This window comes from Macrobrachium nipponense, chromosome 15 (genome assembly GCF_015104395.2).
Source record: "Macrobrachium nipponense isolate FS-2020 chromosome 15, ASM1510439v2, whole genome shotgun sequence".
Lineage (NCBI taxonomy): Eukaryota > Metazoa > Arthropoda > Malacostraca > Decapoda > Palaemonidae > Macrobrachium > Macrobrachium nipponense.
The window spans coordinates 60,051,986-60,072,599 of NC_087208.1; the positions used below are offsets into that span (position 1 = coordinate 60,051,986).

The 20,614-nt window shown below is 44.3% G+C and overlaps 1 protein-coding gene across 3 annotated transcripts in view; it reads right to left on the reverse strand.

The window, feature by feature from the left end:
- Positions 1–20,614, reverse strand: part of LOC135194997 (ATP-dependent RNA helicase DDX51-like) — an 87,648-nt gene that overhangs the window by 25,053 nt on the left and 41,981 nt on the right. For all 3 annotated transcript variants that reach the window (XM_064221266.1, XM_064221265.1, XM_064221264.1), the window contains exon 4: positions 4,793–4,995. In XM_064221266.1, the coding sequence (XP_064077336.1) occupies positions 4,793–4,995 (203 nt within the window). The remainder of the gene's footprint in view (positions 1–4,792; positions 4,996–20,614) is intronic.

Genomic DNA, 20,614 nt, shown 5'->3' on the forward strand with positions numbered 1-20,614 from the left:
GCTTTTGGGTCCGGGGCTGGTGAACAGTAAAGGGGGAGACAATGGTTTCTTGCTGTGCCAAACAGATCCATCATGGGTTTCCCCCAGAGTTTCCACAATACGAGGCATACCACTGGATTCACCATCCATTCTGTGTGAAGTACTTGCCTCCTGCGGCTCAGTTCGTCAGCGAGAACATTGAGTTTCCCCTGAACAAACCTCGGAATTAATGTGGTTTCATTCCAATTCACCCATACCAGCAGGCTCCTTGCCGTCTCGCAGAGAAAAAACGAGTGTCACTCCTTGTTTCTTTATGTAGGAGAGCGCTGTCGTGCTGTCCGAGTGTATCGCCACTACTTTGTTGCGAACTTCGTCCGCGAACTTCAGCAATCCCCAGTGGATGGCAGTCAGTTCCTTTCAATTTATATGCCACCGTTTTTGTTCGGCATTCCAAACTCCTGATACTTCTTTTTCCCCCAGAATCTCTCCTCAACCTTGATCTGATACGTCTGAAAAGAACGCTAGGTTGGGAGGGATCTCCCTTCCGCAAGTCTGTCTCTTAACTTCCACCATTGCAGGTCCTCTTTTATTTCCTGTGTGATAGGGAACACAAAAGAGTCCGGAAACTTCTTTCTGTTCCAATTCGCTCTGAGGAAGAACTGTAGGTTCCTCACATGCAGTCTTCCTAATGTCACAAACTGTTCTATTGAGGATAGAGTGCCCAAAAGACTCATCCATTCCTTTGCAGAACATTCCTGGAGAACTAAAAATTTCACTACCTTCTGCAGGCACGACTCGATTCTTTGAGGGGATGGAAAAGCCCGAAAACTCACTGAGTTGATCCTCATCCCCAAATATGTAGACTAATTCCTGACTGGGGAGTAACTGCGACTTTCGTCTGTTTATTAACAGTCCTAGATCCTGAGCTAAAGTCAGGGTTTTCTGAAGGTCCTCCGTGCACCTCTCCTTTGTTTGTGACCGGAGAAGCCAATTGTCCAAGTAAAGGGATATCCTTATCCCGACTATATGTAACCATTTCGCAATGGGAGCTAGCACTCTGGTGAAGACTTGTGGTGCGGTCAAAAGCCCGAAACACAGTGCTCTGAACTGGTATATTTTGTCCCTGAAGACAAAACGCGGAAACCTCTTTGAGTTTTGGTGTATTGGGATGTGAAAATATGCATCCTCCATATTGATGGAGATCATCCAATCCCCTTGACGGATTGATGAAAGGACAGACTGATTCGTCTCCATCTTGAACTTTGTCTTTTGCACATAAAGGTTCACAGTGCTTACGTCCAATACAGGTCTCCATCCCCCTGATGACTTGGGAACAACGAACAGACGATTGTAATACCCTGGTGTTAGTGGCTCCTCTACTAACTCTATTGCTTTCTTTTGCAAGAGAGACGAAACCTCTTCCGAAAGGGCGATGAACTTCTTTGAATTTCCTGAGTAAGCTGTCAAAGCTATCGGAGAGCCTGATAACGGTGGCTTTCTCTTGAATGGAATATCGTATCCTTCTCTTAAAACCTTTACGATCCAAGGTTCCGCCCCTCTTGATTCCCATTCTTCCCAAAACTGGTGCCTCGCTCCTACCGGCGCACGAAGGACTGATACACTACTTCTTGGTCGAGGGGTTGGTTGAGGATTTTTTAATAGATTTAAGGGTGAAACGTGCTCTGCCCCTTGAGCTTGGGAAATATCTACCAAATCCCCTGCCCTGAAAGGGTTGTCCTCGGCTGGCTGGCGAGGGCCGTTTTAGTGGAATGCAAGAGAAGATCCTGTGTTGCTTTCTTCTGCAATTTGGAGGCAACTAGCACTACTCTCTCTTCTGGAAACAGGTGCTTCTTATCCAAGGGCGATTATAACAAGGTAGACTTTTGGGTACGAGATACTCCCTTGGACGTAAAAGAATACCATAGTTCTCTCTTCTTTAGGATACCTAACACGAAGAGAAAGGCTAGTTCCGCGGAACCGTCTCTAATCCTCTTATCTAAACAGGAGATCACTCCCGGAAAGTCTGTAAAAGCTTCCTCACTCAACATTGAATAGCTCTTCAGTTTACGTTCCTGGGATCCTACTGTCCAGTCCAGGAAACTAAAAACTTTGAATACCTTAAAGATATTCTTAATGAGGTGGTCTAATTCTGACGCCGTAAACATTATCTTGGCCGAGTTGAAAGCCGATCTTCTCGCCGAGTCAATAAGCGCGGAGAAGTCTCCCTGGGCGGAGGCAGACACACCCAAAGAGAGAGCTTCTCCGGTTTTGTAACACAAGTGTCTCCTAGTTGAAAGATGAGAAGGAGGGAAGTAGAAGTTGACTTTGCCTTGATCCCTCTTATCCTCAAGCCAAAGGTTAACGCTTTTCGAGCTGAAAAAAGCAGTACTAGTTTCGGTAACTTCCTGGAGTCTTCCTGGTTGTCCCTCCTGTACGGAGACACTGGAGAGGAGACGTGGGGGTTACTGGCGAGAATGAATCTGAAAAATTGTCTACAAAGTAAAAAAGCAAGGCTTTGTAGGCAGAGAGAAGACTCTTTATCCTCCTCTTCTCCTTTTTCTTCTTCTTCAACTGAAGAAATAGGTGATAAGGTCTCTACAGGTTGGATAGGGGGCGCCGCAGATTGAAAAAGCCCAAAATCTGTCTAACTTATTCTGGATGGCTGACAGAGAATGATCGGGGGCAGCCATCACCTGAAGTCTTGTCGGTAGACCCGAAGCTGAAATTGATGACATAGGCTGACCGAGCACTTCAGACTGGTCCCTCCCTCTGTGCACTTGGTTACACATATACCTGTGGATGCTCGGGCGCTAGTGGGCGCTCGGGTTCTCGTGGATTCCCGAGCGCTAGTGGGCGCTCGGGAGCTAGTGGATGCTCGGTTGCAACTGTATTCCTGGGTGCCCATGGACGCTCAGGAGCCAAAGGTTGTTCTAGCGTCACCGTGGAAGTTTTGGGCACCAAAGGCTGCTCTGGCGAGCGGGCAAACTGTGGTGCCGATGGGTGCTCGGGAGTCGGCGAGTTCTCATGCTCCGAACGCTGAAGATGTCTCCCAGGAGTCTCGGGGATTACAGGAGGGACTGGTGGCAGTCTTACCTGTCCTTCAGTGTTACATGTGCGGACCGATGCTGAAGACATCTCCGAGAGTCTACTCTTCCCCGTACTCTTCACCTCTGAACGTCTGCCAAGAGGAAGACTTTCTCGACGACGACGTCCCTCTCCTGCCGTATCTTGAGAGAATCTCTCTGGAGAGTCCCAAAAACTACACAAAGGCTGTTCCTTCTGTAAAGGGCTAGCCTTTTTACAGGGGACCGGAGAGGGAGACAACTTACGAGCCCTCCTTTTCAATGGACAGGACTCGTCATGGAATCACCACTGGCGCCTGGGAGAGGACTCCCTGGAGCCGGAAGCACTAGACAACAATGGTACTCCTTTAGAGACGCCTTCCCAATGGCACTCTGTTACGATCTGGGATTTGTCAACAGAATCGCCTGAGGGGGCGACTGCTCGTGGGCAGACCCCACTAACCTCCCTTGGGCTTCCAGTATGCCTCCTCCCAGGTTCTGGGGAGTTTGACAGGGACCTTTGCCTAGGAGAATCAGTGGGCCGAACAGCCACCTCCTCCACCACACTTACACTTGCACTCACTTCACCATTTACCTTGTCCATTAGTTTTCACGGATGCTCCTAATTTCTCCATTGCTTGGAGCATGATCGAAAATTCCTGATCGACTCTTGCCTCTAAATTGGTCACAGCATCGGGTACGGGTGTCAGAGAGCCAAGATTAGGACTGGGAATGACAGGTGGAGGGGAAGGTTCAGAAAGAGACAAATTATCATTAGACAATTCCTGACTAATTAAGTTTTTTGCTTTAGCTCTAGAAGCCGCTTTTCTCTTGTTATCTCTCTCTAACTTGTTCGTGTAACTAGTCAAGATCTTCCAATTTCTTTGATTCCAATTAATACACTCCCCACAAGTTTGATCTGGCGTACAAGTCTGACCCCTACAACATGTGCAAATTGAATGTGGATCATTACCCACTTTAGCGATCCTAGTATTGCAGCCTTTACTACAATACCTAATCCCAGATGAACTAGTGTCTGACATTAAGTAGACCAATTCAAAACTAGTGAATTTTTTCGATGCAAAACTATTTAAAACTATTATCAATTCCTAAATAGCTATCACCGAAAACAAAACTTTCAATATTCAGAGTACTCCACCAAATAACTCCAACAAAGAGCGATGGCAATGAATCCCAAAAATTCCGCTGCTACTGAAACTGTGTTGACAGTACCAGCCGGCAGAAACAACTGATTTTCGGACGGTGTTGGTTCCTCACTCCCCTGATAGTGGGCGGGGGGTATCACCTGACCAAAACAAACTAGCGCTTCCGCGATTTTCAAAAATTCTAGCTGCCGACGGTTTTAGAAACTATAGCTATGTAACTACTTGGTAAGTTGCATACATAAAAAAAATATATATACTTTACTGTACATACAGATACATTTGCTAAAAAAATTACTGATATATCACCCAATCAAATTTATGTAGATTGTCACCAAAGAACAGTTTAACCCTTGTTTGTTAAAGAAATCCTTTGGGCTAGCTATATGATGATTCTAGAAATGTAATTTGTAGTCTAATTAAATTAATAATAACAGTAACATACAACTGCAGTCACATAACAGTAAGTTTGATAATAAAATATAATTACAGTATTGACTGCAGTTTTTCTAAAGACCCATATCAAATATGTATTAGCATTTTTCAACAATCTACATCATAAAAAGTTGTCTGCTAATATATGCTTACCTCATTGACACAGGATTTGAACTGGATAAGAGCTCAGGAATAACAGCAACTTGAATGGGAAAGAACTTTTTAATATGTTCACTGCGGAGGCACTTTGAGAAGAATGGGTCAAACCCTGCCATATCTTCCACAGGAATACCTTCTGCAAGATTCGTGCTTACAGTCGTAGGATTTGAAAGCCATTCAGGTAAAACACGATCAACCTAAGAAAAGGTAGATGATATATGATAACAACCATAATTCAGTTTATTGGCTAGGGTTACACATTTCTTCTTCACAATCAAAATTTAAGTTGCACTATGTTAAACATGAAATAATAGCCAAACTTTGTATAAGATTTTTCTTCCAGTTCAAAATACTGTGGGACTGTTATTCCAAAGAATCTTTAACCCACTGTCTATCATTCAAAATGATATTGTTAAGATACAATAAAGTTTTGTACATACTTACCTGGCAGATATATACTTAGCTATAGACTCGGTCGTCCCGACAGAATTTCAAAACTCGCGGCACACGCGACAGGTAGTCAGGTGATCCACCATTCCCGCCGCTGGGTGGCGGGGTCTGGAACCATTCCCGTTTTCTAAGCCATAATTTCTCTTCCACCTGTCTCCTGAGGGGAGGATGGGTGGGCCATTAATCGTATATATCTGCCAGGTAAGTATGTACAAAACTTTATTGTATCTTAACAATATCATTTTTGTACATGAAAACTTACCCAGCAGATATATACTTAGCTGATTGGCACCCTTGGTGGCGGGTAAGAGACAGCTAAAAACAAAATGATAATACTAAATACATTAAAAAACAGGGAAAAAACAACATATGTTCTTGGATAAAATAATCCATGGTTCCTACCTGATTGGGCTGAAGACTTCATGACTACTGTCGATGAGTCTGCCCTGCCTCAAGAGTCCCAGCGAGGTATGGACCTGTGGCTGAATAACTCTTTGGATCGTGTCAATGGGGGCTAGCCCGCTTACGCGACAGAGCCTACTCTGGATCGTACCAATGGGGGCTGACCCACTTACATGGTAGAGCCTTGACCTTTGTCATATCAATGGAGACTCGCCCTCTTACATGACAGAGTTAAGGTTACTATAAGTAATCACAAGGAGCACTGAAGCCAATCCCGATCACCTGACCATGTTAGTACTGTTATAATCTATGAATTGCAAGAGGGTTCCCTATTCCCTCTGACAATCAACCAATAAAAACAACCACCAATAAAAGATAAATTAAACACTAAAGTAAGTTACGAAGGATTAGCCTCAGCCCCTTCTCCCAGCACTGAATTCGCCGAAACATACGCTCCCAGAGCAAAGCACTTTTCGTAAGAAATTTTTACTTCTCTTAGGTAATTAGAGGCAAACACAGAATTACATCTCCAAAACGTAGACTCTATAAGTGCCTGCAGAGACCATGTTTTGTGAAATGCCATTGACGTAGCTATGGCTCTCTAACTTCATGCGCTCTTACTGCTGAAGAAACCTTCGAGGTGCTCTTCATTGCAAGTAAGGTGAGCTTCCTTTATTACATCCTTTATGAAGAATGTAAGGGCATTCTTTGAAATCGATCTTTTCGGATCTCTTACAGAGCACCAAAGACTTTCTTCTGTACCTCCTAGCAACGCTTTCTTCTTCAGGTAGAACTTGAGTGCCCTGACTGGACACAAAGTCCTCTCTAGTTCTCTTCCTGTTAGTGAAGAGAGTCCTCCTATCTCAAAGCTTCTTGGCCAAGGTTTTGAGGGATTTTCATTCTTTGCTAAAAAGTGGTTTAAAGGTGCAAATCGCTGAAATCCTTCTTAAAACCCACTTTACCTTCCAAAGCTTGCAACTCGCTAATTCTCTTAGCTGTCGCTAACGCAAAGAGGAATAAGGACTTTTCTAGTTAAGTCTCTAAAAGAAGCTGTGTGAGACGGTACGAATTTTTCCGACATTAGGAACTTGAGGACCACATCCAAGTTCCAGCTAGGTTTCTTGATTATATGGTCTTCGTGGTTTTTGAAAGACCTTATAAGGTCATGGAGATCTTTATTATTGGTCAGATCTAGTCCTCTATGTCGAAAGACTGAGGCCAGCATACTTCTGTAACCTTTCACTGTTGATACTGCCAGGTTACAGTCTTTTCTCAAATATAGAAGAACAATCTGCGATTTCAGTTTACAGAGGTACTGGAAGAGGATATTTTCTTCCTCTTACACCATCTTCTAAACAACTCCACTTCGACTGATATACCCTAGAGGTGGAGACTCTTCTGGCTCTTGCAATAGCCTTCGCCACTTCACGCGAAAAGCCCCTTGCTCTGACAAGTCCTTCGACAGTCTGAAGGCGGTCCAGACTTAGAGCGGGGTGGGAGGTTTTTTGTGAAATCTGTCGAAGTGGGGTTGTTTGAGAAGATCGTTCCTTAGTGGAAGCGATCTTGGAAAATCTACTAACCACTCCAGCACCTCTGTGAACCAATGAGAGCTGGCCAGAAGGGAGCGATGAGGGTCATTCTTGTTCCTTCCGAGCAGCGAACTTCCTCAATACTTCCCCTACTATCTTGAAAGGAGGGAAGGCGTATGTGTCCAAGCCTGTCCAATCTAGCAGAAAGCTGTCTACTGCTACTGCTTGTGGATCCAAGATCGGGGAGCAATAGTTCTCTAATCTGTGATTCTGTTGGTCGCGAACAGGTCTATATTGGGCCTTCCCCACAGATGCCACAGTTGTTGGCAAATCTGAGGATTGAGATCCATTCCGTGGGTAGGACTTGGTCTTTTCTGCTCAACAGATCTGCCCGGACTTTCTCTCTCCCTGCACAAACCTTGTGAGAAGAGATCTTCCTTTCCTGAGCCCAAATCAGCAGATCCTTTGCTGATTCGTACAGGGAAAAGGAATGCGTCCCCCCTTGTTTCTTTATATATGCGAGGGCTGTTGTGTTGTCCGAGTGGATTTGAATCCCCAGACCTGAGACCTGCTCCTCGAAATGAACTAAAGCTAGAAGAATGGCTGTTAGTTCTTTCTTGTTTATGTGCCAGGACACTTGTTCTCCTTCCCAAGTGCCTGACACTTCTTCCAACCTAGGGTCGCTCCCCACCCTGAATCTGAGGCGTCTGCAAATAACGCTAGGCGAGGGTTCTCTAGTGAAGGGAGATTCCCTTGCTTAGTTTCTGTGGATCTAACCACCAGCGGATATTCTCCTTGATTCCTTTCGAGATCGGAAAGGTTTCTCCCAGATTGTTGGACTTCCAATCCCATCTCTCCTTCAGATAAAATTGAAGGGGTCTTAGGTGTAGTCTTCCTAAGGAAACGAACTGTTCCATCAAGGAGAGGGTCCCTAGTAAGCTCATCCATTCCCTCGCGGAACAATGTTCTTTCCTTAAGAAGACTGCCACCTTTTCTAAGCAGCGTTTTCTCTCCTTTCCTGCGAAGGATACGCTAGAAAATCCCGAGAATCCATCTGAATCCCCAGATAGACAAATACTTTGCTGGGGGAGTCAGCATGGATTTCTCGCGATTGACTAAAAGTCCCAGGGACTTTGTCAAATTTAGAGTAAATAAAAGGTCCTCCAGACATTTTTTCTCCGATTGGGCTCTTATTAGCCAATCGTCCAGATATAATGAGATCCTGATCCCTTCCAGATGTAGCCAATAAGCTACATTCTTCATGATGTCCGTGAAGACTTGAGGGGCAGTCGAAAGTCCGAAACACATCGCTCGGAACTGGAATACTTTCCCTTGAACATGAATCTTAGATATTTCCTTGCTGCCGGATGAATTGGCACATGGAAATACGCATCTTGAAGGTCCAGGGACACCATCCAGTCCCCTGGACGAAGAGCAGACAGAACAGAGGAAGACGTCTCCATCGAAAATTTCTTCTTCAAAACAAAGAAATTCAGGGCACTGACGTCTAGAACCGGTCTCCATCCCCCCGATGCTTTCGGTACCAGGAACAGCCGATTGTAAAATCCTGGAGACTGGAGATCTTGAACCAGTTCTACCGCTTCTTTGGAAATCATCTGTTCCACTGCCTGCAAAATAGCAAAGCTTTCGGACCGGATCCGAGTATCTTGCAGTCAACTCCCTTGGAGTTGTCGTCAAGGGAGGATTTTCCCTGAAAGGGGATCAAGTATCCTTTTTTCAGGATCAAGAGGGACCAAGAGTCCGCTCCCTTCTGCGCCCAGACTTTTGCAAAGTGGAGTAGTCTGGCGCCTACTTTTGTCTGGAGGACTCCCTGTTCATCTAGACTTCCCGAAGGACCTTCTAGATGGTCTACTCCTTCTATCTGGTCTGCGACCTCTAAGAGGGGTCCTAGAAGAGGAGGCACCTCGAAAGGGCTGTACAAAAGAGGGTCTCTCTTTTCTCGATAGGCACGGCGGCCTAAACTTCTTGGCCGAGTGAGTGAGGAGATCCTGAGTTGCCTTCTCCATAAGAGATTTTGCAACCTCCTTAACAGTCTCCTGTGGGAACAGATGAGGGGACAAAGGTGCAAAAAGAAGAGATGCTCTTTGTAAGGGTGATACGGCTCTTGCTAGAAAAGAGCTAAAGACCGATCTCTTCTTTAAGACTCCTGTTCCGAAAAGTGAGGCAACTTCTACGGAACCGTCCATAACCGCTCTGTCCAAGCAAGCCAGGACGCTTGAAAGTTCCTCCATGGAGACAAAGTCAGTGTCCTGAGCTCTCTTAGCTAACGCTCCCAAAACCAAAACCCAGTCCATGAAGTTGAAAACTTCTATGGTCTTAAAGAGGCCCTTTAGAAGGTGGTCTAGCTCACACATGCCCCATGTTGCTTTAGCAGAAACAAAGACTTTCCTCCTGGAAGAGTCCACTAGAGAGGCGAAATCTGCGTCTGCGGATGAAGGGAGGCCTAACCCCATTGGTTCCTTGGTCCTCGTACCACTTCCCGGTTTACCTGTTAAACTTGGAAGGAGGGCAGGAAAAAAACTGTTTGCCCGCTTCCCTTCTTGAGGTTAACCACTCTGAAAACGGTCTTAAGGCCTTTTTTCATACAAAGAGCAGGGCGCATCTTGACGAAGGAAAGACGACTTGTGAGCTTTTGTGCTCGACATTAATGATCCTGGTGAAGGAGGATCAGCAGGATGAAGAGAGTCTTGTAGTCAGAAACTGCTACATCTACGGGCTCCTCCTCTTCCGATACTTCTTCCAACGGATCCACTGAAGGAGACCGTTTGGGAGTGATCGGGCTCTTCCCGGGAGAAGTACTCCTTTCCCGAGAAGGGGAGCGCTGAACGCTCGAACTTCTATGCGAAGAATGAGGCTCCTGTCGGTCCGAAACAATCATTGCGCCTACTAGACTCTTGTTGTCTAGGCACTTGAGGTTCGCCAGACTCGCAGCGCTTGATAGGCTCCTGACGCCCTGATTCAGGGCGCTTGAATGGATCCCTGCTCCCTGACTCCTGACGCCTAACAGGCTCCTGGCGCCCTAACTCTTGACGCCTAACGTACTCCTGGCGCCCTGACTCCTGGCGTCCTGACTCATGGCGTCCTGACTCCTGCCTTCTAGCAGACTCCTGACGTCCTGAATCCTGTGGCTTGAGAGGCTCTTGATGCCCTTTCTTGCGTCTCACTGCCTCTTTGCGCCTGCCTGGCTCCTGGTCCTGTAGTCCAAAGGATCCTGATACCTAAATTGGTTTAGTTTCTCTTAGGTTCCTTGAACCTAAACCGATTCGAGACTTCTGCTCGATTCACGGCGTCTCGCAGGAGAGAGGCTACGTTCTTCCTGTCTACCAGGATTCAAAGCCTTGCCCACCCAGAGGGCGCTTTGGAGAAGAAAGCCTATAGGGCGAAGGACTCTCCTGTCCGGAGAAGAACTCCTGGCCGAGGAGTCTCTCGACGAAGGCGATAATCGCCTTGGAGATTGTGGGGGTTCTCTCCTATACGAAGAGGGGCGCTTAGAGGAACTCTTACAGGGAGCGAAACATCTTTCCTCCTTGTTGAATCCTTAGCGAAGGAGCCTACTAAAGAGGCCAACTGCTCTTGCAGATTTATCAGAAACTTCTTCGTAGGATCCTGAAGAGAGGGGGCTCCTCTTGTCTCGTCTTCTTAGGTACCAAGGGCCAATTCTCGGAAAACGCTCTGGGCTGGAATCAGCCGCGTCCTCCTTTTGGCGCCTTTCCAGGCTCTCTTCAAAGGGCGCGATAGAGAGGCGGAACTCCATCCTCGTTTAGGAGAGGAAGAGTCTGAGGCCGAAAAACACTCCCTTAGGATGCCTTTCTGCGGCTATCCAAGGCAGCCTGGGACTTTACAACAGGATCTGCCGAAGGGACGCCTGACCGTTGGGGATGTTCTGCATCCTCCCTGCGGCTTTCGACATTCTCCTCCCCTGGTCCTGGGAGTTTGGAAGAGGTCTAGGCCTAGGAAGCAATGAGGAACCGGTCAGACGCCCCCTCCACTGCACTGGGACACTGCACAAATCACTATCACCACTCTTACCTTCATTTAGAGCTCGTAACTGAGCTTGCAGTTTCTTGATGGAAGCTTTAACATTTTCCCTCTCTGAAGAAGAATCTTTGGATTCAGCACAGGGAGAAGCAGCTGAGGCTAAGGGAAAATCGTTAGTAGGAGAGTTAACAACTTCTTGTTCTAGAGAACAAGATCTACTAGATGACCTAGCTGAAGCCTTCCTTACTCTATCTCTCTCAAGCTTCCTAACATATGAAGATAACTCCTTCCATTCAAGCTCTGTTAGGTTTTCGCACTCAATACAGGTGTTATTAAAAGAACATTCATTCTCTCTGCATTTAGCGCAAACACTATGAGGATCTACCGCCGATTTCGGTAGCCTAACCTTGCAACCTTCCCTACTACAAACTCTAAACATAGGTGAAGCCTTAGCGTCAGACATCGTGAAAGAGTAGCCAATACCAAAGTCGAAAAACAGTCCACAATAAGCGTATGCCAAGCCAGAGAAAAAACAGAATACGTCACCAAAAAACCAATCCAAATTCTCGGCAAACGAGTTGAAATCCAAGATGGAGGAACGAACAATAGGTGTTGTCCGTTCAACCGACAGAGAAATTATGGCTTAGAAAACGGGAATGGTTCCAGACCCCGCCACCCAGCGGCGGGAATAGTGGATCACCTGACCTACCTGTCGCGTGTGCCGCGAGTTTTGAAATTCTGTCGGGATGACCGAGTCTATAGCTAAGTATATATCTGCTGGGTAAGTTTTCATGTACAAAAAGGATAATTACTGGGTCCAAGATATGCCTTCTGAGGACCCCACTAACTGATAAAGACATAGCATAAATATGTAACAAGCTAATTTTTCGTCTCAGCCTGGTCCCTGTCAGTAATTATGTGTAGTTCTCTGTAAGCAAGTTCATCCAGTCATGTTCGAGTCCACAACTTCTTGGTTTCTGTGTCACTGCTTTCTTTACCTATGTCCTCCATTCACAAGCTGTCAAACATATTTCAACTTTTTCCTGCATTATGAATACCACTCTGTGGTCTGGTTACTGGTTAACATCTTTGATAAGAAAAACAATATACAGGGCAATTAATGTAATACAACAGAAATCACAATACAGTAGCCCAAAATTTTACATTGACTAGAGTGGCTGTATAAATTAAGTCTACCAGAATCATTGCATAGCATTCCCCAGAATCTTCTATGGCTCACAAAAGGCCTGATTCTTACAGACTATAAACCTGATCAGTGGAAATTTAAAGAAGTTATACAGCCAGAGGAGGCCATAGTGAATGGATGAAAAGTGAGACAAAAATGTATATGCTCAAAGGACAGCACCAAAGGTACTCTTCAGCTTTTTATTAGCTCTAGCTACACTACACACCTAGTGTACCTTGGGAAATTAAAATGGAGTAAACAAATCAAATTACAATATGGCAGAAATTTTCTTCCCTTCTGACAAGGACAAAATAAAATAATATACATACTAATAAAAATGTCAACAAAATTACCAAGAGTGGTTACCAAAATTGTAAAAATTGTTTAACTTACCTCAGTTTTTCTTATCCTTTTCACTTTATCAACAATAGTGAATCCTTCAGCTCTTTGAGATCTTGCATAACCATCCTCGTCCTCTACAGGTGCCAACTCATCCATATTTTCTGGTAATCCTTCACTTCCTTCTGACATCTCTTGATCTGATACCTTCCTTCCATTTCTGGTACCTCTTGCTCATTTCCTGCTTACTTCCCTCCAATCTGGTATCCTTGGCTCCATTTCTGGTGTAATCATCCATTTCAGGTATATCCTGCGCAAAGGATACTCTCTTTTCTTTCTTCTCTTCTTCTTGTGTGGTGACTATGTCACTGAAGCTGGCTACATAATTTCCTTTCTTTTGTTCACTTTCACTCTGCACATTTTCCAAAAACCAAAATTTCTCCTTTTTCTCAGCACCTAAACTTTCACCATTAATACTAAAATTAAAACTAAATGTTTGAGCTATCTCCATATCATCACTCTTTATCTGCTCTGTGCTTTCTTCTAAATCTTTAATTTTTCTTTTTTTCTTTTTATTCTTTTTGCCTGGTGTTTTACAGCCTTCTTCCATCAAACCTGCACCTGTCAGCTACACTATGAAACTGTTCGTGCTCATTTGCTTCAGTGTCTTCTTTACTTGTACTTTCTACTAATACATCAGCATCAAGGGAACGTTTCTTCTTCTTCTTAGTTTTGTGTTTTACCTCACTTTCTTGAGCGTCCAAATTATCTGCATTATCTCCAAAGTCATAGGCATCACATGAATGCCTTTTCTTTTTAGATTTTAAGGAGATGCAGCTTCCTGCATCACTCTGTGAAGTAACAGTTGAAACATCACCTTCTCCTCCAGCAGTATCTGGAGGAGCAAATTCTTCAAAAGATTTATCACTACGCTTCTTCTTTTTCTTTTTTCGAATTGTCTCTTCCTCTGGCACTTGTTCTGCAGTACCCATAATGTTAAGGGGGCTCTGTTGTCACGTCATTCACCACCTCAGGAATCAACTTGCTCTTTTGATGACCTCAGAATTCAACTTGGCTTTCTTTGATACTGGGAGCCGTACCTTATATGTGTGTTTAATAAATTTTCTACAGGTAAAAGGTTTATACTACTGTACACAGATTTTGCATATTCAAGAAAATTTATATTGTTTCTGGATATACAAACCCAATCTTTCATATAGACATACCTTTGGTGAAGGTGGTTCAGCTGAAGCCGGATAAAATAGTTAACTACAGTGTGACATCTTACAGAATATATCTAGATATCCAACTATTTGCCCATAAGACAAGGTATTGCACAGGAAAATACTTATAAATGAACACAGACTAATATTACAAGCAGAACTTCTTTCTTCTGCAGAGCCCATCCTCTATATTATTCATTAAGAATTTACGAGAAGATAGATATGGATATCTGACTATTTGCTCACAAGTCAAAGATCTTGTAAAAGGAAATCTTCCTCAAGAAACTTAGTGTACTTGCAGAAACAGAACTCCTCTCTGCAGATCTAGTCTTCTAACTTAATCAGAAAGAATTTAATTAGAAACATCTGGACAGCAGTACTGCCAAAGACAAAATGATGCCAGCAGTACAATGTGTGGGTTTTACCCACCACAGCTCACTCCCTTGTCCCTAGTTAACTTACTTGGCTATCAAGTTTTGGTAACTTCAAATGTTGTTGCCAAAGTTACATCAATGTAAGAGATGAAAGTTTGCATCCTTGTAAATTACACTAGGGTGAAGATTATGATGGTTAGGAAGAAGATGATTATGAAGTTAAAAAGATAGCTGATCTTCATTCGTGCACAAAACCACCAACATAGTTCTACATTAGGTCTTCCTTTTATAGAGAGATATATTAAATGGCTTCTATCTCACAGACTGCATTCATATTTACTGAGTCCACATTCAAAACTCATGTTCAAAAGTGTTGTTGACAGAATATGAAAAAAAATACAATAAATACTTCAAGAATTAAAAACTACATTGCTATACATTACATAGATTATAAAACTTGAGTAAATGAATCTCTTGTTTTTAATCCTGTCCAATACAAAGAGGAATTATAGAAAAACACTGAATGTATTTCAACATTTTCTGGAAGCCTTTCATTCTTAGCACAACAGGCACTTCTAACTTACCTTGATTTTCTCTTTTCCTTAACTTGATCAGCTCAGAACATCCTCCAGCAGTGCGTGACTCTTCATCATTAATCTTTTCCCGAGTAAATAGTTCATCATTAGCATCAGGTGTCACATGCTCCATTTTTTGGTCAGAAGATTCTCTCTCCTTTCTTTTTTTCTTCTTCTTCTTGTGAGGTGTCCCGTCTTCACTTTCCACAGCCAACTCATGATTTTCTTTCTGTTCACCTTCACCCAGCACTTCCCCTGCCATTACCCCTGGACTACCCTGTATTTCCTTGGTAAATGGATTAATGACCTCATCACTTTCTTCAACGTGTTTCTTTTTCTTCTTTTTATGTTTAGTTTCACAACTCTTTTCATCAACAACTTCTTCACCCACAATATCACCATTAGCTTCTTTATTTATGCCATTTTCCTTGAGGTCTGGAATATCTGTAGTATTATGTGGATCATAAGAACGCTTCTTCTTTTTAGTTTTCGTAGGAGTTATGGAGCTTCCTTCATCATTTGGTGATATGACATCTAAAACTAAATTTTTCTGTTCTTCAGTAGCTAAAGCACTACTGTCAAGAGACTGATCACTGTGCCTCTTCTTTTTCTTTGGTTTATGATCAGCCATTTTCTCAGCAGTATCACAATCATCGAGGGGCACTTTCAACATATTTCCTGTTTGCCACAGAAGCACCTAAACCTTGATGACCTAGAAGTAAGGAGTATTTCAATCATTTTCATGAAATCAAACCACAGTGTTAGCTGAAAACTAGGCTATAATTACATTATAATTACAGTTAGATAACTCCATAAAATACTTGTTACTTTTGAAATAGATGAATATAAAGAAAATTTTGTTTATTCCGGGTGAGAAACATTAAATGAAAGCCAAAAGTGATGTGTTATTCATGGGGAAAAAATGGAGGCAGTCAGGAAAGCTAAACTTCATAATGAAAACAATGCTGAATTAATTCTACTTCCATGTTAACTTCAGTCAAATCATATTTATGAAAAAGGTAGGGGCTACTACTATGCAGCAGTAGTGCTTTCAGAGCTCTTTAGTTACATGAGTTGTATAATTCATAAACTACAGCATGGAGCATACAGCACCTTACAAAGCGATGGAGCAACTATCTTTCTAAAAGTTAAGGCTGACACAGACAACAATACTATATGAGAAATTTAAGTCCCCTTGTTAACACTAAATATATGATCAGAAATGTTTGAATAACAGTCATCTTGGCATTTTTTCTGTAGGGAGTATACAGGTATCCTAATGTAGGTTAGGCCTACATTAGGATGAATGTAAAGCTGAAGACTACTACTGTACCTCTCGGATTCTGTAACTACTAGCTTACATACCTCACGGGTACTGTTTAGAACCTTCCCCTTGGGGATGGGCATAAAAATGATATTGTTAAACTACAATAAAGTTTTGTACATACTTACCTGGCAGATATATACTTAGCTATAGTCCTCCGATGTTCCCGACAGAATTTCAAATCTCGCGGCACACGCACAGGTAGGTCAGGTGGTTCTACCTTACCCGCCGCTGGGTGGCGGGTGTACGAACCAATCCCCCTTGCTTGTCAGATTCTTCTCTTCCACCTGTCTCCTGAGGGGAGGCTGGGTGGGCCATTAATCGTATATATCTGCCAGGTAAGTATGTACAAAACTTTATTGTAGTTTAACAATATCATTTTTGTACATGAACTTCCCTGTCAGATATATACTTAGCTGATTGGCACCCTTGGTGGAGGGTAAGAGACAGCTAAATAATACAGGTAAGAAGGGAAACAACTATGTTGTAGAATATAAAAACCTTGGTTCTCACCTTTTCAGGATGAAGACTTCATAGATACTGTCTCTGAGTCTGCATTGCCTGGAGAGCTACAGCTAGGTACGTGACCTGTTGCTGAAAGACTCTCGGATCTACCACTGGGATATGTGATCCCCTTCTGTGGTAGAATCCAAGTCGGATCCTGTTAAAGGGACCTTGTCTGCTTACATAACAGATCCTTACCAACTACCCTTCTGCAACGGAGCCCAAAAAACCCACCAGAACCACCTAACCAAAATAACAAGAAGGGTTAAATACTATACGACCAAAAAGAGGTGCCCCGCCTGCAACCTCTTTCAGACAAACCAAAAACACAAATACAAAATATAGCGGGTAACATATCAAAATTTAAACAGGATAAGTTTTCAGCTCCCTGCCCCAGCACCGAATCCGCCGATACGAAAGGACCCAAGGCGAAGCATTTATCATACGTGATTTTTACATCACGTAAGTAGTGGTTTGCGAAAACCGACTGGCATCTCCAAAAGTCGCCTCCATCAAGTTCCGCACAGAACATATTTTTCTTTGAATGCAAGTGAAGTTGCAATGGCTCTCACCTCGGGAGCTTTCACTTTCAGTAGTTTAAAATGCTCTTCCTTTGCAGGCAACTGTTGCCTCTGTAATAAGACTTCTCAGGAAGAAGGAAAGAGCATTCTTCGACATGGCCGAGTGGGGTCCTTTACGGAGCACCAAAGCAACATCTTGATTAGCCTTAAGTTGCCCCTTCCTCTTAAGGTAATACTTCATAATTCCTCATAGGGGCAAAGATTCTTTCAGGCTCTTCCCCTACCAGAGGTAACCACGGGAACTTCAAAGCTCCTGGCCAAGGACGTGATGGGTTTTCCTTTTTTGCAAGAAACCCTGGAAGAAACGAACACACCATAGAATCTTCCTTAAACCCGACATTGCCCTCAATAGCTTGGAGATCACTCACCCTCTTAGCTGTAGCTAGGGCCATAAGGAAGAGAGCCTTCTTCGTCAGGTCCTTGAAAGAGGCTGAGCCAGGAGGTTCGAATCTAGACGATCCAAGCAATTGTAGAACTACGTCTAGATTCCAGTTCGGTACAACATGAGAACGTTTATGGTTTTCAAATGATCTAATAAGATCATGCAGGTCCTTATCATCGGAGATATTTAAGCCTCTATGCCGAAATACCGCCGCCAACATACTGCAGTATCCCTTAATAGTTTGACACAACGATGACACTCATTCTTTGAGAAAAATTAGGAAATCCGCAATTTGCGGTCACAGAGGTACTGGAAGAGGAAATGTTTCTTCCTCTTGCACCATCGTCTGAAGACATCCCACTTTGACTGGTATAAACACACGCAAGGTGGAAGGTGCTCCTCGCTCTTGCGATTACTTTAGCAGCTGTTGCTGAAAGCCTTTCGCTCTGACCAGACTTTGGACAGTCTGAAGCCAGTCAGACTGAGAGCGAGGAGATTTTTGTGGTACCTGTCGAAGTGGGGCTGTCTGAGTAGATCGCTCCTTAGCGGAAGCGATCTTGGAAGGTCCACTAACCATTCCAGTACCTCTGTGAACCATTCTTGGGCCGGCCAAAAGGGAGCGATTAAGATCATTCTCGTTGAATCGGACTCTACGAATTTCTTGATAGTTAGCCCCAGGATCTTGAAGGGGGGAAACGCGTAGACGTCGAGTCCACTCCAGTCTAGTAGAAGAGCATCTATTGCTAATGCCTCTGGATCCGATATCGAGAGCAGTAAGGATCCAGTCTCTGTTTTTCGACGTGGCAAAGAGGTCTATGTGTGGCCTGCCCCACAACTTCCACAGGCTCTGGCATACATCCAAATGAAGGGTCCACTCTGTGGGAAGGACCTGATCTTTCCTGCTGACGAGATCTGCTCTTACATTCCTTTCTCCCTGCACGAACCTGGTGAGAAGCTTGATTCCCCTTTCTTCTGCCGACAGAAGAAGGTCTCTTGCTGTCTCGTACAGGGAGAAGGAATGCGTCCCCCGCTGTTTTCTGATATATGCCAGAGCTGTAGTGTTGTCCGCGTTGACCTGCACTACCGATCTTCTGACTTTGGGCTCGAAAGCTTTCAGAGCCAACCACACAGCCATCAACTCCTTTCTGTTGATGTGCCAGGCTACCTGGTCCCCCACCCAGGTACCTGACACCTCGTTGGTTCCCAGAGTCGCCCCCCACCCCATGTCCGACGTGTCGGAGAACAACACTAGGTTGGGGGTCTGGGATTGAAGATACAGTCCCTTCGCAAAGAGGTTGGGATCTGTCCACCATATGAGATGTTTCTTGACTTCCTGGGATAACGACAGGGAGAACGTCAATCCTGAGAAGCGACTCCAATTCCGATGAAGAAAGAATTGGAGCGGTCTCAGGTACAACCTTCCTAGGGAAACGAATTGCTCCAGCGAGGAGAGCGTCCCCAGCAGACTCATCACTCCCTCGCTGTGCATACTTCTTTCCCTAAGAAGGTTGTTACTATCTCGAATCCTCGGGCTATCCTTTCCTGAGAGGGAAAAGCCCGAAAACTCAGAGAGTTCATCTGTATCCCGAGATACACACACTCTTGTTCGGGAATTAGCGACGACTTCTTGAAATTGACGAGAAGTCCCAACGCCTGCGTCAATTCTAATGTTACTTGCAAGTCCTTCATAAACAATGATCTTCTGAATTGGCCCTTATCAGCCAATCGTCGAGGTACATGGATACCCTCACCCCTTTCAAATGAAAGCCATTGAGCTACGTTTCTCAAGATCCCCGTGAACACTTGAGGGGCCGTCGAGAGGCCGAAACACAGAGCCCTGAACTGAAAAATTTTTCCCCCCATCATGAATCTGAGAAACTTCCTCGAGGAAGGATGGATCGGTACATGGAAGTAAGCGTCCTGCAAATCCAAGGAAACCATCCTTAGTCTGGACGAAGTGCTGCCAGCACTGATGAAGGTGTTTCCATCGTGAACTACTTCTTTTCTACAAGAAGTTCAGGCGCTTACATCCAACACCGGTCTCCATCCCCCTGAGGACTTCGGAACTAGGAAAAGGCAGTTGTAGAAGCCTGATGAATGATGGTCTGTCACTAGTTCGATAGCCTCCTTCTCCAGCATCTGTTCTACTGCTAGATGGAGAGCTTGATTCATGATGGGTCTCTGTACCTGGCCGTCAAACTCCCTTGGGTTGGTCGTCAAGGGAGGTCTTGTGACGAAAGGGATGAGGTAACCTCTCCTCAAATTGAAAGGGTCCAAGGATCCGCACCTTTCTGGGCCCAGACTTTCCGCAAATCCTAAGAGTCTGGCGCCCACCGTTGTTTGAAGGACTTGCAAGTTATTTGGGGCTTTGACTGACTGGCGAAAGTCTTACCTCTTCTTGAAGGCCTACGACCTCTAAACGTAGAGGTTCTGAGGAAGAAGCCCCTCGAAAGGGTTCTCGAGCACTTGACTTCTCCTTCTTAGGCCTTGGTAGGGAAGGAAGGGCGAGGTTTTCTTGCCGACTGGGCCAAAAGGTCCTGGGTGGCTTTAGCCCAAAGCGATCTAGAAATGTCCTGAAATGATATTGTTAAACTACAATAAAGTTTTGTACATACTTACCTGGCAGATATATACTTAGCTATAGTCTCCGACGTTCCCGACAGAATTTCAAATCTCGCGGCACACGCGACAGGTAGGTCAGGTGGTCTACCTTACCCGCCGCTGGGTGGCGGATGTACAACCACTCCCGTAAGCTTGTCAGATTTTTCTCTTCCACCTGTCTCCTGAGGGGAGGCTGGGTGGGCCATTTAATCGTATATATCTGCCAGGTAAGTATGTACAAAACTTTATTGTAGTTTAACAATATCATTTTTGTACATGAACTTCCCTGACAGATATATACTTAGCTGATTGGCACCCTTGGTGGAGGGTAAGAGACAGCTCAATAA